Source organism: Musca domestica, unplaced genomic scaffold (assembly GCF_030504385.1).
Source record: "Musca domestica strain aabys unplaced genomic scaffold, Musca_domestica.polishedcontigs.V.1.1 58, whole genome shotgun sequence".
Classification (NCBI taxonomy): Eukaryota; Metazoa; Arthropoda; class Insecta; order Diptera; family Muscidae; genus Musca; species Musca domestica.
Window position 1 is genome coordinate 4,364,773 of NW_026712360.1, and position 13,138 is coordinate 4,377,910.

The window sequence follows — 13,138 nt, forward strand, 5'->3', positions numbered from 1 at the left end:
ATTATTATTATTATTATTATTATTATTATTATTATATTATTATTATTATTATTATTATTATTATATTATTATTATTATTATTATTATTATTATTATTATTATTATATTATTATTATTATTATTATTATTATTATTATTATTATTATTATTATTATTATTATTATTATTATTATTATTATTATTATTATTATTATTATTATTATTATTATTATTATTATTATTATTATTACTTTTATTATTATTATTATTTATTATTATTATTATTATTATTATTATTATTATTATTATTATATTATTATTATTATTATTATTATTATTATTACTTTTATTATTATTATTATTTTATTATTATTATTATTATTATTATTATTATTATTATTATTATTATTATTATTATTATTATTATTATTATTATTATTATTATTATCATTATTATTATTATTATTATTATTATTATTATTATTATTATTATTATTATTATTATTATTATTATTATTATTATTATTATTATTATTATTATTATTATTATTAATGATTGTCAAGGATAGTCTAAGGTTTTTTCAAGGAATTTTAATAGACATTGAAATTAAAAAAAAAATTATTTTTTAAGATTTTTAAGAATTATTTTCTGAAGGACCTTCCTACCAAAAATCAAGGATTTAAAAAATGTATTCTCAGATTAATAATAATGATCAGAAGGTCCTTCACATAATAATTGGGTTGATGAATCTGAAAATATTTTTTTTTTAAATCCTTGATTTTTGGTATGAGGGTCCTTCAAAATATTTATTAAAATCTGCGAAGGTTCACGATGGATTTATACAAAATATTCTTTGAAGCTACTTCAGACCAAAAATCGAGATATTTAAAAATATTTTCAGACAAATTATTTCCTGACCAAAAATCATGGATTAAAAAAATATTCTTTTGAGGACTTTCCACATATTAGTCATGGATTTTTAAAGAATATGGTTTAATGGACCTTCAGATCAATTTTCAATTTTTTTTTTTTGTAATATTTTTTGAAGGACGTTCAGATCATTTGTGGATTTTTTAAACATATTTTCTGAAAGACATTCCAGCCAATAATTGTGTATTTTTTAAGAATATTTTTAGAAGGACCTTTTGATCAATAATCATAATTTTATTAATTTTGGAGGACCTTTCAGCGAATTGTAGTTCTTTTTCCAAAAATATTTTTTGAAGAACCTGTCAGCCAATAATCGCGTATTTTTCACAAATATTTTCAGAAGGACCATTTGACCTATAATCGTAAATTTTTTTAAGCAGCAGTTTCTGGATGACCTACCTGTCAATAATCGTCCATTTTTTAAAAATATTTTCTGAAGAGAGTTCATATCAATTATTAATTTTTTCAGAATATTTCCTGAAAGATCTTCCAGCCAATAATCTTGTATTTTTAAAGAATATTTTCAGAAAACCTTTTGACCAATAATCGCAAATTTTTTAAGGAAGATTTTCTGGACGACAGCCCTGTCAATAATCGTCCATTTTTTAAGAATATTTTCTAAAGGACACTCCGACAAATAATTCATGTTTCTTGAAGGACCTTCAGACCAATTTTAATAGAAATATTTTTAAAGGACCTCTAGAATATTTGTTAAAGAACGTTTAAAATATAATCGCTTTATAAAAATAATTTTAAAGGGCATTCAGACCAATAATCCGGTATTTCTTGCAAATATTTGGATGAAAACATTCGGACCAATAATAAAAAAAAATATTTTTGAAGGAACATTTAAATTAAAAATATTGGATTTTTAATATAATATATTTTTACAATACTAAAAAATTTATTTTTTGTCATATTTTTTATCAAGGAAATTCTACCCCCATATTTCCGGCAATACTCAAAATTATATATATTTATAATAAAATTATTATTATTTTATTATTATTATTTATACACCTATTATTTCTAATACCCGATACTTTAAATTAAATATTTATAAATTAATATTTTCTTTTCTTTTTGTAATCTTATAAATTTTTTCTCCTCCGTTTCGACCCCACCTATTGTCCATATATTTCCAATATTAAAAGTTATATTTTTTGGGTCAGTCCGACATTTTATTGAAAATTGAAATTTACAATAAGCCATACACACACACCGACACACCCACACTTGGCCAGCAACGCCGAACAAAGACTGGTGTATGTGTTGCATTACATTTATTGCAAAACTTGTTAAAACACCCACGAAGCAATATTCAAATGCAGACAGCATGTAATCGTACCCAAAAATCATTAAAGATATGAGATTAATGGAATGGAAAATAAAATGAATTTAACAAAAATAAACAAAAAGATAATATAAAAGTATATATCAATAAGTCAACAAAATTATCAAATTTCAATTTCTAAGAAAGAAGAACTTAAAGTCCTTTTGGAGTATATTTTTTTGAAGGATTTTACAGACTAAAAATTTGAATCAAAAAACATATTAATAAAGGACATTCGGAGCAAAAATTAATATTTCTGGATGATATACATTAGTAGATTTTTTTTAAGAATAATGTTCATGAAATTTTGGACCAAATTTTTAAATTTTTTAAAGGATATTTCCTGAAGGGACTTTAATGAAAATTCTAAATAATTTTTTGAAGAATCTGAGAATCAACGATCGTGAACTGCTGTAAAATATTTTTTATATTTTAGGACCTTCGGACAATGCATAGTGAATTTTTCACAAACATTTTTGAGGCAATTTCAGACCTGTAAATCCTTATAAGGATATTTTTGAAGGATTTTTCAGACATAAAATTTGTGTGTAAAAGCCAAATTTGTAAAGGTCTTTCGAAACCAAAAATTAAGAATTTCTGGAAAGACCAGCAGACCTCAAATTGGGGATTTTTTTGAAATGTGGACCAAATTTGGAGTTTTCGGCCAAAGTTGGAATTTTGGACCAAATTTTGTAAATTTTTAAAAGAATTTCTTAACGACCTTCGAAAAATCTTGTCCAATATCTTTGAGGCACTTTCAGACCAATTAATCATTCTAAGGGGTTTTTTTTAAGATTTTTCACACACAAGTTTTTGGATCTAAAAGCTTAATGGCCTTCTCATCAATATTTAACGATTTTGGGAGTTTTTCTGAAAGGAGCAGCAGACCTACAATTCAGGATTTTCTGGGAATATTGTTCAAGGGATTTGGGCCCAAACTTTTTTAAAGAATATTTTCTGAAGGAACTTCAAAGGAATTTTTAAACAATTCAACAGATTCAATTCAAGGTCAATAATCCTGGACTTGTAAAGGATATTTTTAAAAGGATCTTTAGACAAGTAACAAAGAATTTCTCAATAATGTGTGAAAGGATTTTTAAACAAAATTTGTAGACATTTTTTTCTTATGGACCTTTTGACAAAAAATCATGGATTTAAAAAAAATATTCCTAGAATTTTATGAAATATTCTTTCTGAAAAATTGAGGATTTTTAAGAAATAAGGACCTTCTGACCAAAAATCACGGATTAAAAAAAAATATATTTTTTTTAAAGTAACTTCCGACCAATTACCGTAGATTTTTAAAGAATATGTTTTGAAGGTCCTTCAAATCGATGGTTGATTTTTAAGACTTTTTGCTGAACGACCTTGAAATTACTCGTTTCCGAAAGAACTTCCAGTCAATTATCGTGGATTTTTAAAGAATGTTTTCTGAAGAACCCTCCCACCAATTATTTTCGATGTTTTAAAGAATATTTTCTGAAGGACCTTCCAACCAATTATTTTCGATGTTTTAAAGAATATTTTCTGAGGGACCTTCCAACCAATAATCGTCGATTTTTTGAGGATATTTTCTGAAGGACACTCCAACCAAAAAATTCCATGATTTTTAAAGGACCTACAGTCCAATATCAATAAAAATATTTTTAAATGTCCTTTAGAATATTTTTTTAAAGGACCTTAAAAATATTTTTAAATCGTCTTTGGACCGAATTTAACCATTTTATAAAAAATAATTTTGAAGGACATTCAGACCAATAACCCAAGATTATTCGCAAATATTTGGTTGAATACAATCTGACCAATTATTCTTACATTAAAAAAAAAATTTTTTAAAGGATATTTAAATAAATAGTATTGAAATTTTTTAGAAATAGTTTCAAAGGTCATTCCGACCGAAAAGACTGAAAACTCAAAGAGCATTTCTTAAAGCTTCTTGGTAGTAATAATGGTGAAATTTTAAAAAATATATTCTAAAGGACCTTCAGATGAATAACTGTGGATTTTAAAGGATATATTTAGGGGACATATCCTGGATGGTATATATATATTTTTAAATAATTTTTTTGAAGAATATTTTTTAAAAACCATCGGAGAATTTGTATAAAAAATTTGTTGAAGGACCACAAGACAGCAATATTAAGGATGCTTAAGGATATTATTTCAACTACCCCAAAAACATTAGGTTTTTATGAATATTTTTCGTTGGACTATTCGCAGGTCCTTGAAGGATTTTTTTCATGGATATTCCCAGGATTTTTTATAAATATCGTTTGAAGGACCTTCAGACAGTAATACTGAATTTTAAAAGATATTTTTTCAAGGATACCCAAAAACTTTATATTTTTCGAAAAAATATCCGTAGTTCCTTTGAAAATATTATTTCAAGAATTACCGCTCAAGTAGCTGTGGTCTTGAAACAAAATTTTTCAAAAATCTTCCGAGAATATTAAGGAATATTTTTAAAGGAACATTTCTGATCCAGAGTTAGAACTACTCGTCGACAATGATGAAGTCCTTTATATTTGTGATGATTTTACCCACTCGCCTTTTTCTGCGTAAAGTAAAATTTCTCAGAAATAAAAATCAAAAAATTAAATTTTCTAAGAAATAAAAATCCTGATCTCTAGCCATATGCTCCTTGTCTTAGAGTTATCTCTAAGTCCTTGAGGAAACTTTTCCAACAAAAAAAGTTTTGATCTGCTATATATTGATGCTGAAAAACTTTAATTGTCCTGACCGATCCCTACCAGAAAACTTATTAAGAGAGAGAGGTATTTATTGGATCTTTTTGCAAATAATATGGACTTCAGCTTCGCCTTGACAAAGAACACTGCTATGAGTTTATTTTCCCATTTAACAACATTTACCTTATCCCTTTTTCTCTCTAAGGATCATACAATAACATCTCCCCTCCCCACCCCCTGCTGCAACAACATCCAAATCATAAACAAAAAAACAAAAAGCCCCAAATGAGCAAAATGTCAATACGAATAAAATAAGGATCGACAATTTAAACTGTAATATCCTTTTACAATGAAATAACTCACTCTTACTTTCAACGGTGGGGGTTTTGCTTGTTTACGACATTTCTGTCCCTCACCATGCCTCTCCCCACACCCTCATCAGGGTGTTGATTTCACTATCAGCTTGCCAAAATTTATTTAGACATTATTTTCCGCCATAAACAAGCGGATATCTACGAAACAAAAGAAAGAATTGTAAAACAACAAAAAATCAGACACACAGACACAAATAAACGAGCCGTTGTGATCCTTTCCTTGGCATTTTATTCGATTTTCACTTATCACTGATGGCGCAACGGAAACAGGATATGTTTACACAAGATTGTCTACGACATAAGGATTGTAAGCAACACAGAAAAAGGATATGAGTTTATTTGGTCACAGAGGAGAGTGGGGAGAGTTGAGGGAGGCAGCCATGAAACGGATATGTGAAATGGAGCTGACTTCTTTTAAATAACTGTCTGTCTGCCGTACTTCCATTGCCAAATCTAAGAGATTTGCACAAAAAAACCGATCCACAGAGACGACTATTTACAGCCATCACCAAAATTGGCTAGAATGTTGCAGAAAAGCGTTGTGATGACTGTTTGGATTATTGGCCGAAATGTTTATGACAACATTCATTGTTATTTTGGCTTGGATTGTGTCGTAAGATTCCCAAAATTAAAGAAATAATCCACAGGAGATTCACAGGACATAAAAAAGGATTTAAATACATTTTTAAATTTAAATGCGGGATGAGAAGAAGAGAAGAATTCCTATGAGATTGAAGGGGAAGAGATTGAAGGCTTAATATCCTTGATAAAAAGGAATGGATTCGGGCTGGGCTTTTCCAAGGAAAGGTGAAAAATAGAATTGTATATATTTTTTAAAAGATTTTTAGACCTCAAATGGTACATTTCTGAGGAATATTTTTTGAGGGACCTTCAGATCAAAAATTTTGGATTTTAAAGGAATAGCCTTTAAAGGTCCTTAAGACCAATAATTTTAAATTTTAAGGAAATATTTATGGATGGACCGCTAGGCCAACAAAAGTAGATTTTGAAGGGAATTTTTTTCAAGAATCTTCAGACCATAAATCGTGAATTTTAATGAATCTTTTTGAAGGACTTTAAGGTCAATTTCCGTGTATTTTTAAAGGGCCTTCAGATCAATAAACTTGGGATATAACGACAAATGATGAAATACCCTCAGACAAATAATCTTGAGTTTTTAGTAATAGTTTTCGAAAGACATTCGGGCCAAAAATTGGTGGCTTTAAGGATTATTTTTTGAAGGATTTTCAGACCAATAATCAAGGACTTTTAAGCAATTTTTTGATACACTATCAGGTCAATGATCGTGGATGTTTATTTTTCCAAGAACCTTTAGATGAATAATCGTGGATTTTTAAAGGGGCTTCTGACCAATAATCCTGGATTTTTAAAGGATTTTTTTTTTCGAGGAGAATTCATGTCAATAATATTGGATTTTTAAGGAAGCACCTTAAGCCCACCCAGTGCGGATTTCGGAAGAGTATTTTTTTAAGGACCTTCATACCAATAATAGTTAATTTTCAAGGAATATTTTTTGAAGCACTTTTAGGTCCATAGTCGTGGTTGTTCATGGACAATTTTTCAAGGACCTTTAGATGAATATTCGTGGATTTTTAAAGGAAGTTTTCTTGAAGGACCTTCGGACCTTTAAGGACATTCAGATCAATAATATTGGATTTTTAAGGAACCTTAAGACCACTTAGCGTTAATTTCGACAAGTATTTTTTGAAGGACCTTTATACCAATAACAGTTGATTTTTTAGGGATATTTTTCGAAGGACCTATCAGTGATTTTTAAGGATTTTCTTGAAGAGTGGATAGTGGATTTTTGTAATATTTTTAAGGACTTTCAGACCAATAATCGTAGAATTATTAAATATTATTTACAAGGATGTTTTTATTCCTCCCAAGGACTTTCAGACCAATATTTGTGAATTTTTAAAAATTTTATCCAAGGACTTTCAGGCTAATAATCGTGGATTTTTTGAATAATTTTCCAAGGAATTTTAGACCAAAAATATTAGATCTTTTAAATAGTCTCCGCAAGGACTTTCAGATAGTTTAAATATTTTTTAGAGGACTTTCAGACCAGCAATCGTGAGTTTTTCAAATATTATTTCCAAGGATTTTCAGACCAGTAATTGTGGATATTTCAAATATTTGTCCAAGGACTTTTAGACCAAAAATAGTGTTATTTTTTCAAATACTTTTTTCAGGGACCAATAATAGTGGAATTTTAAAATATTTTTTCCAAGGACTGTCAGAGCAATAATGGTGGATTTTTTTAAATATTTTTTTCCAAGACCCAATAATCGGGGATTTTTTTTTAAATTTTTTTTCCAAGGACCAATAATCGTGAATATTTAAAAATAATTTTTCCAAGGACCAAAAAATATTTTTTTCAAAGACCAAAAAATTATTCAAAAGAAAATCAAGCACCAAAAATCGTATATTTATAAAAAATATTTTTAGAGATAAAAAATCGTGGATTTTTAGAAAAATACTTCTTCAATGGCCAATCGTGGATTAAAAGAAAAGTACTTTTTAAGGACCAATAATCTTTTTAAGGACCAATAATTTATAAAAATATTCTTTCAAGGACCAATAATCGTGGATTTAAAAAATACATATACTTTTCAAGGACCGAAAATTGTGGATTTATGAAATATATTTTATCAAGGACCAATAATCGTTGATTTAAAAAAAACTCAAGGATCAATAATCAAGAATTTATAAAATATATTTTCTCAATGACCAATAATCGTAGATTTATAAGAAAATATTGTTTTTAAGGACCAAAACTCGTGGATTTATAAAAAAATGAAGTTGATTTATAAAAAAGAATTCAAGGGTCAAAAATCGTGGATTTATAAAAAAATGAAGGACCAGTAATCGTTAATTAATTAAAAAATTAAAGACCAATAATCGTGGATTTATAATAAAGTCAAGGATCAATAAAAAAATAATTTTTTAGGGACCAATAATCGAGATTTATAAAAAAATTTATTCAAGGATCAATAAGCGAGGATATATAATTTTTTTAATCAATAATCGAGGATTCATAAAAAATGTTTTTAAAGACATTCAGATTTTTGTTTTAAAATTTTTAAGGACATTTAGATTTTTTTTTTTGTAATTTTTTTTTAGGGCCTTCACATTTTTTTTTAATCTTTTTAAGGACCTTCCGATTTTATATTTTGAAATATTTTTATGGGCTTTCAGATTTTTTTTAATATTTTTAAGAACCTCCAGATTTTTCATTTTAAATATTTTAAGGACCTTCAGATCAATAACCGTGAGTTCTTCAATATATTTTTTTAAGGTAAAAAATCATGAATTTTTTGTAAAATATTTTTTCAAGGACCTTCAGATTTTCGTTATAAAATTTTTAAGGACACTTAGATTTTTTTTGTAATTTTTTTGAGGGCCTTCACATTTTTTTAAAATATTTTTAAGGACCTTCAGATTTTTTATTTTGAAATATTTTATGGGTTTTTAGATTTTGTTTAATGTTTTCAAGAACCTTCAGATTTTTCATTTTAAATATTTTAAAGACCTTCAGATCAATAACCGCGAATTCTTCAACACATTTTTTAAGGACTAATAATTGTGGCTTACTGTAAAATATTTTTTCAAGGACCTTTTGACCCATGCATGATTTTAGAAAATTAAGGGACCAAAGATGGAACAATAACCGTGGATCTATTTTTTTTTTTAATATTTTTCACAGGACTTTCCAATAACAACAAAAATTCACTCATTTTCGTCTTCATCTTCGAACTACCCCAAATAAAAAATTATCTCTTTTTTTAATTCACCACAATTTCCACTATTTTCTCTTCTTCTTCGTCTTTATTTTATTTTTATAAAATTTCAATATTATCACAATGATTTCATTTGTAACTAACTTTTCCAAAATATATTTTTTATTTTTCTTAAAATCATTTAAGGCACATTTCATAAGAATGATTCGCAAAAAATTCGCCCAATTCAAAACTATGCACTACTTCTAACGTCTTTTGGCTCCCTCGAAATTCCATCCTTCTACTGATACTCTCCACTAATTTGGGAGATATCATCCGTCATGCCGTTGTCATAATCATCCAAATCCACAACATTGAAATCCATATTGGCCGTTGAAATCAGGGTTCTATTGTCATAGCCATGGCGATGACCTGGCCTATTCAATTCCACCGAGAACGGAGTTCTGCTGGATCCATCTTGGGGTTTGGCACCTCCGGGGGCAGGGGGTGCTGCCTTCTTCATGGAGGATAATTTGCCAGCCGACAATGTCAATTCTTCAATTTTCTTGGATTTTTGAGAAGAGCCTGCTGCCACATTTTCAGGTTTTCTAGATTTGTGACTAACCGGTGGCCCCTGGTTGGGCGCCAAATTTTTGTTCCTCTGTATTTCTGGTGCTGTTTGAGATCTTGTTGTCACCGTTTTGCTGGCTGGGGATTTTGTTCGAGCCGATGGCTGGCTATCCTTCAAATTTGACTTGGCTTCTGTACCGGGTGGGGTCTTTTGATATTGGAGGAACTTCTTTTTCACCTCTTCCACATTTGGGCGGTTGCCGGAGCTTGACTCGCTGGACAATTCCTCGCTAATTTGATTCAATAACTCCAAGAGGGTTTCGGCTTTTTCATCTTCAAACTCCACGGCAATGGGGGAGTCACGACCCGAGACATGGTCGGGGGTGTGGAGTATTAACCTGAAAGAAAATAAACATTTAAAAAATCTCTCCAAAGGTCCTCTCAATTTGACGTACTTCTTAGCTTCCTCAATGGCCTTGTTAAGCTGTTGCAAATTCTTCGCCGAATCCTGATTGGAGCGTCCAATTTGTGAGTTCTTCAGCGTGCCCTGTATCACCACCGTCCATTTGTGAGCCGTCGACTGGGCTGCCACCTGCCTTGCTACTCTTTGGAATTTCTGTTTCGGCGTTTCATTGAGTGGCCGAGACGCCTCCTTTTCGATCTTGATTTCATTCATATCACCGGCTCCGTTCACGTTGCCATTATTCCTTATTATTGCCTTCTCATCGTTGACATTTTCCACGGGACCCAATTGGAAGCCCTTCATAAGGCGCCGTTCCCAGACTTTGGTCTTCTTGGCACGACAGGCTAGGAAAATAAAGAGTTTTTCCCATTAATTTAATGGCTTATGGAGGAAGGATATTTGCATAAGGAAGATAAGGACAAGAATACAGGACCTTAGCTCAGAGATAATGGTTCCGACCGGCCCTTATCTCCCAGATACTGATCCTCACCGGCCATTACCTTAATGATAATGATTCTGAGCGGCAGTTACCTCTGAGATAATAGTCCTGACCGGCCTTTATCACCAAGATAATTGACCCGATTATCTACGAGGCAATCTTCCTGACTGTCCATTATCTCCGAGATAACCAACCTGACAGGTCATTATCGTCGAGATAATCGTCCTGACAGGCTATTATCTCCGAGATAATTGTCCTGACCGTCCATTATCTTCGAGATAATCATCGTAACCGGTCATTATCTCCGAGACAATCTTCCAGACCTTCCATTATTTCCGAGATAACCAACCTGTCCGGCCATTATCTCCGAAATAAAAATCCTGACAGGTCATTATCTTCGAGGTAATCGTCCTGGCGGGCCATAATCTCCTAGATAATGGTCCTGACCATCCATTATTGGCGAGATAATCGTCCTGACCGGTCATTATCTTCGAGATAATCATCCTTACCGGCCATTATCTCCGAGATAATGGTCCTCACCGGCCATTATCTCCGAGATAATATTCCTGACAAGTCATTATCTTCGAGATAATCCTCCTAACCTGCCATTATCCACGAGATAATTGTCCTGACATATCTTTTCTTCGAGATAGTCGTCCTGACGGGCCAAAATCTCCGAAATAATGGTCCTGACCGGCCATTATCTCCGAGATAATAGTCTAGACCTTCCATTATTTCTGAGATAACCAAACTGACCGGTCATTATCTCCGATAAAATAATCCTGACAGGGCATTATCTTCGAGGCAATCTTCTTGACAGGCCATTATCTTCGAGATAATCGTTCTGACAGGCTATTATCTCCGAGATAATCGTCCTGACAGGCTATTATCTCCGAGATAATCGTCCTGACCGGCCATTATCTTCAAGATAATCATCTTCACCGGCCATTATCTCCGAGATAATATTCCTGACCGGCCATTATCTCCGAGATAATGGTCCTGACCGGCCATTATCTCCGAGATAATGGTCCTGACCGGCCATTATCTCCGAGATAATGGTCCTGACCGGCCATTATCTCCGGGATAATATGTCTGACAGGTCATTATCTTTGAGATAATGTTCCTGACTGACCATTTTCTCCGAGATAATGGTTCTAACCATCCTTTATTAGCGAGATAATCGTCCTGACTGGTCATTATTTTCAAGACAATCATCCTTAGCGGCCATTATCTCCGAGAAAATTATTCTGACCGGTCATTACCTCCAAGATAATGGTCCTGGCCGGCCATTATCTCCGGGATAATATGCCTGTCAGGTCATTATCTTCGAGATAATCGTCCTGACCGGCAACTATCCCCCAAATAATCATCCTGACCGACCATTATCTCCGAGATAATCATTCTGACCGGCCATTATCTCCGAGATAATCTTCTGAATGGCCATTATCTCAAAGATATTGGTCCTGCCTTGCCATTATATCCCAGAAAATGATCCTGCCTCTCCCTTGTCTTAAAGATTATGGTCCTGCCCTGGCATTATCTCCGAAATATTTTTGGTTTTATTACTTACGTTTCTCCTTCTTCGCTGCCGATGTTACATCCATGCCGCTGCTCTCAAAGATGTCCAACATCTCATAACGCATTGTGGAAATTTCACTCTTCACCTCGTTGATGTCGTCCTCCGTAACGGGATTATCCTCGAACTTACGATGTTGGGCGGCCACATAACGCCAGACCAGAGAACGCATGATGTTCTCATAGGCATTGTCCTGTTCCTTGGCATGACGTTTCTACGATACAACAGAAATGGATTAATAACAACACTCTCCTCCGCCCCCCTTAATGTTATGTAAAAATTGATAGCCACCTACCTTGCTGCGTTTGCGATCAATCTCTTTGCTTGATTTCCTAAACAGCCTAATGAGCCACTTAACGGAGGGCAGAATGTTGAAGGGTGGCGGCAGCGTGGGGCTGTCTTCGAAATAGCTCATCCAGAGTTTGGTACGTGCAAATTTCCATTCGGTATCGGAATGTTCCTGAAAACATTGTTAACAAGGAAAACAACCGCATACTTAGTCAACACAATACAGACACACAAACGGAAGTCATAACAATGTTAAATGCCAAGAATCCCCCTGAAATACACGTGCCCAAATTTCAAAATCGATGGCTGAGATATCCTTGGAGATTGCTTTCACTTGTTGTTTGTCGGTGGCATTGCAAAGAGATTTCTGTTTGGCCCTTAACATTCGAAGTATGTTTGTGTTTTTTTTAAGGGAGAGAGGGGAGGGGGGGCAGTTTGGAACTTACATCAATCATGGCATAGGAATTGGACATCATGGCTATTAGCAGATTCAACAAGACAATCACATTGATGACACTGTACGAACCGAACATGAGCAGACCCCAGAAACGTGTGTAGGATTTAATGCCAGTTAACTCGAAGTCCTCGAGGCCAACCATGCCGAAACTGGCCCAAAACAATGATTGCGAAGATTCGAACAAGCTGCAGAAAAAGGAAGCAAAAAAAGAAAAACAAACATTTGTTGTTGTCAAATCATCAATTTCCTTGTGTCCTTAAAACTGTCATTGGCAGTGGAGTCCAAAGCCTTTCACAGG

At 32.1% G+C, this 13,138-nt stretch overlaps 1 protein-coding gene across 4 annotated transcripts in view; it reads right to left on the minus strand.

Moving 5' to 3' along the window:
* Positions 1–9,208: 9,208 nt before the first annotated feature.
* Positions 9,209–13,138, minus strand: part of LOC101899557 (transient-receptor-potential-like protein) — a 57,449-nt gene continuing 53,519 nt past the window's right edge. For all 4 annotated transcript variants that reach the window (XM_059128885.1, XM_059128883.1, XM_059128886.1 and 1 more), the window contains 5 exons: positions 12,830–13,025; positions 12,391–12,555; positions 12,090–12,309; positions 10,073–10,424; positions 9,209–10,015 (listed from right to left, as the gene is read on the minus strand). In XM_059128885.1, coding sequence (XP_058984868.1) covers positions 9,349–10,015; positions 10,073–10,424; positions 12,090–12,309; positions 12,391–12,555; positions 12,830–13,025 — 1,600 coding nt within the window. In that variant the 3' untranslated portion in view covers positions 9,209–9,348. The remainder of the gene's footprint in view (positions 10,016–10,072; positions 10,425–12,089; positions 12,310–12,390; positions 12,556–12,829; positions 13,026–13,138) is intronic.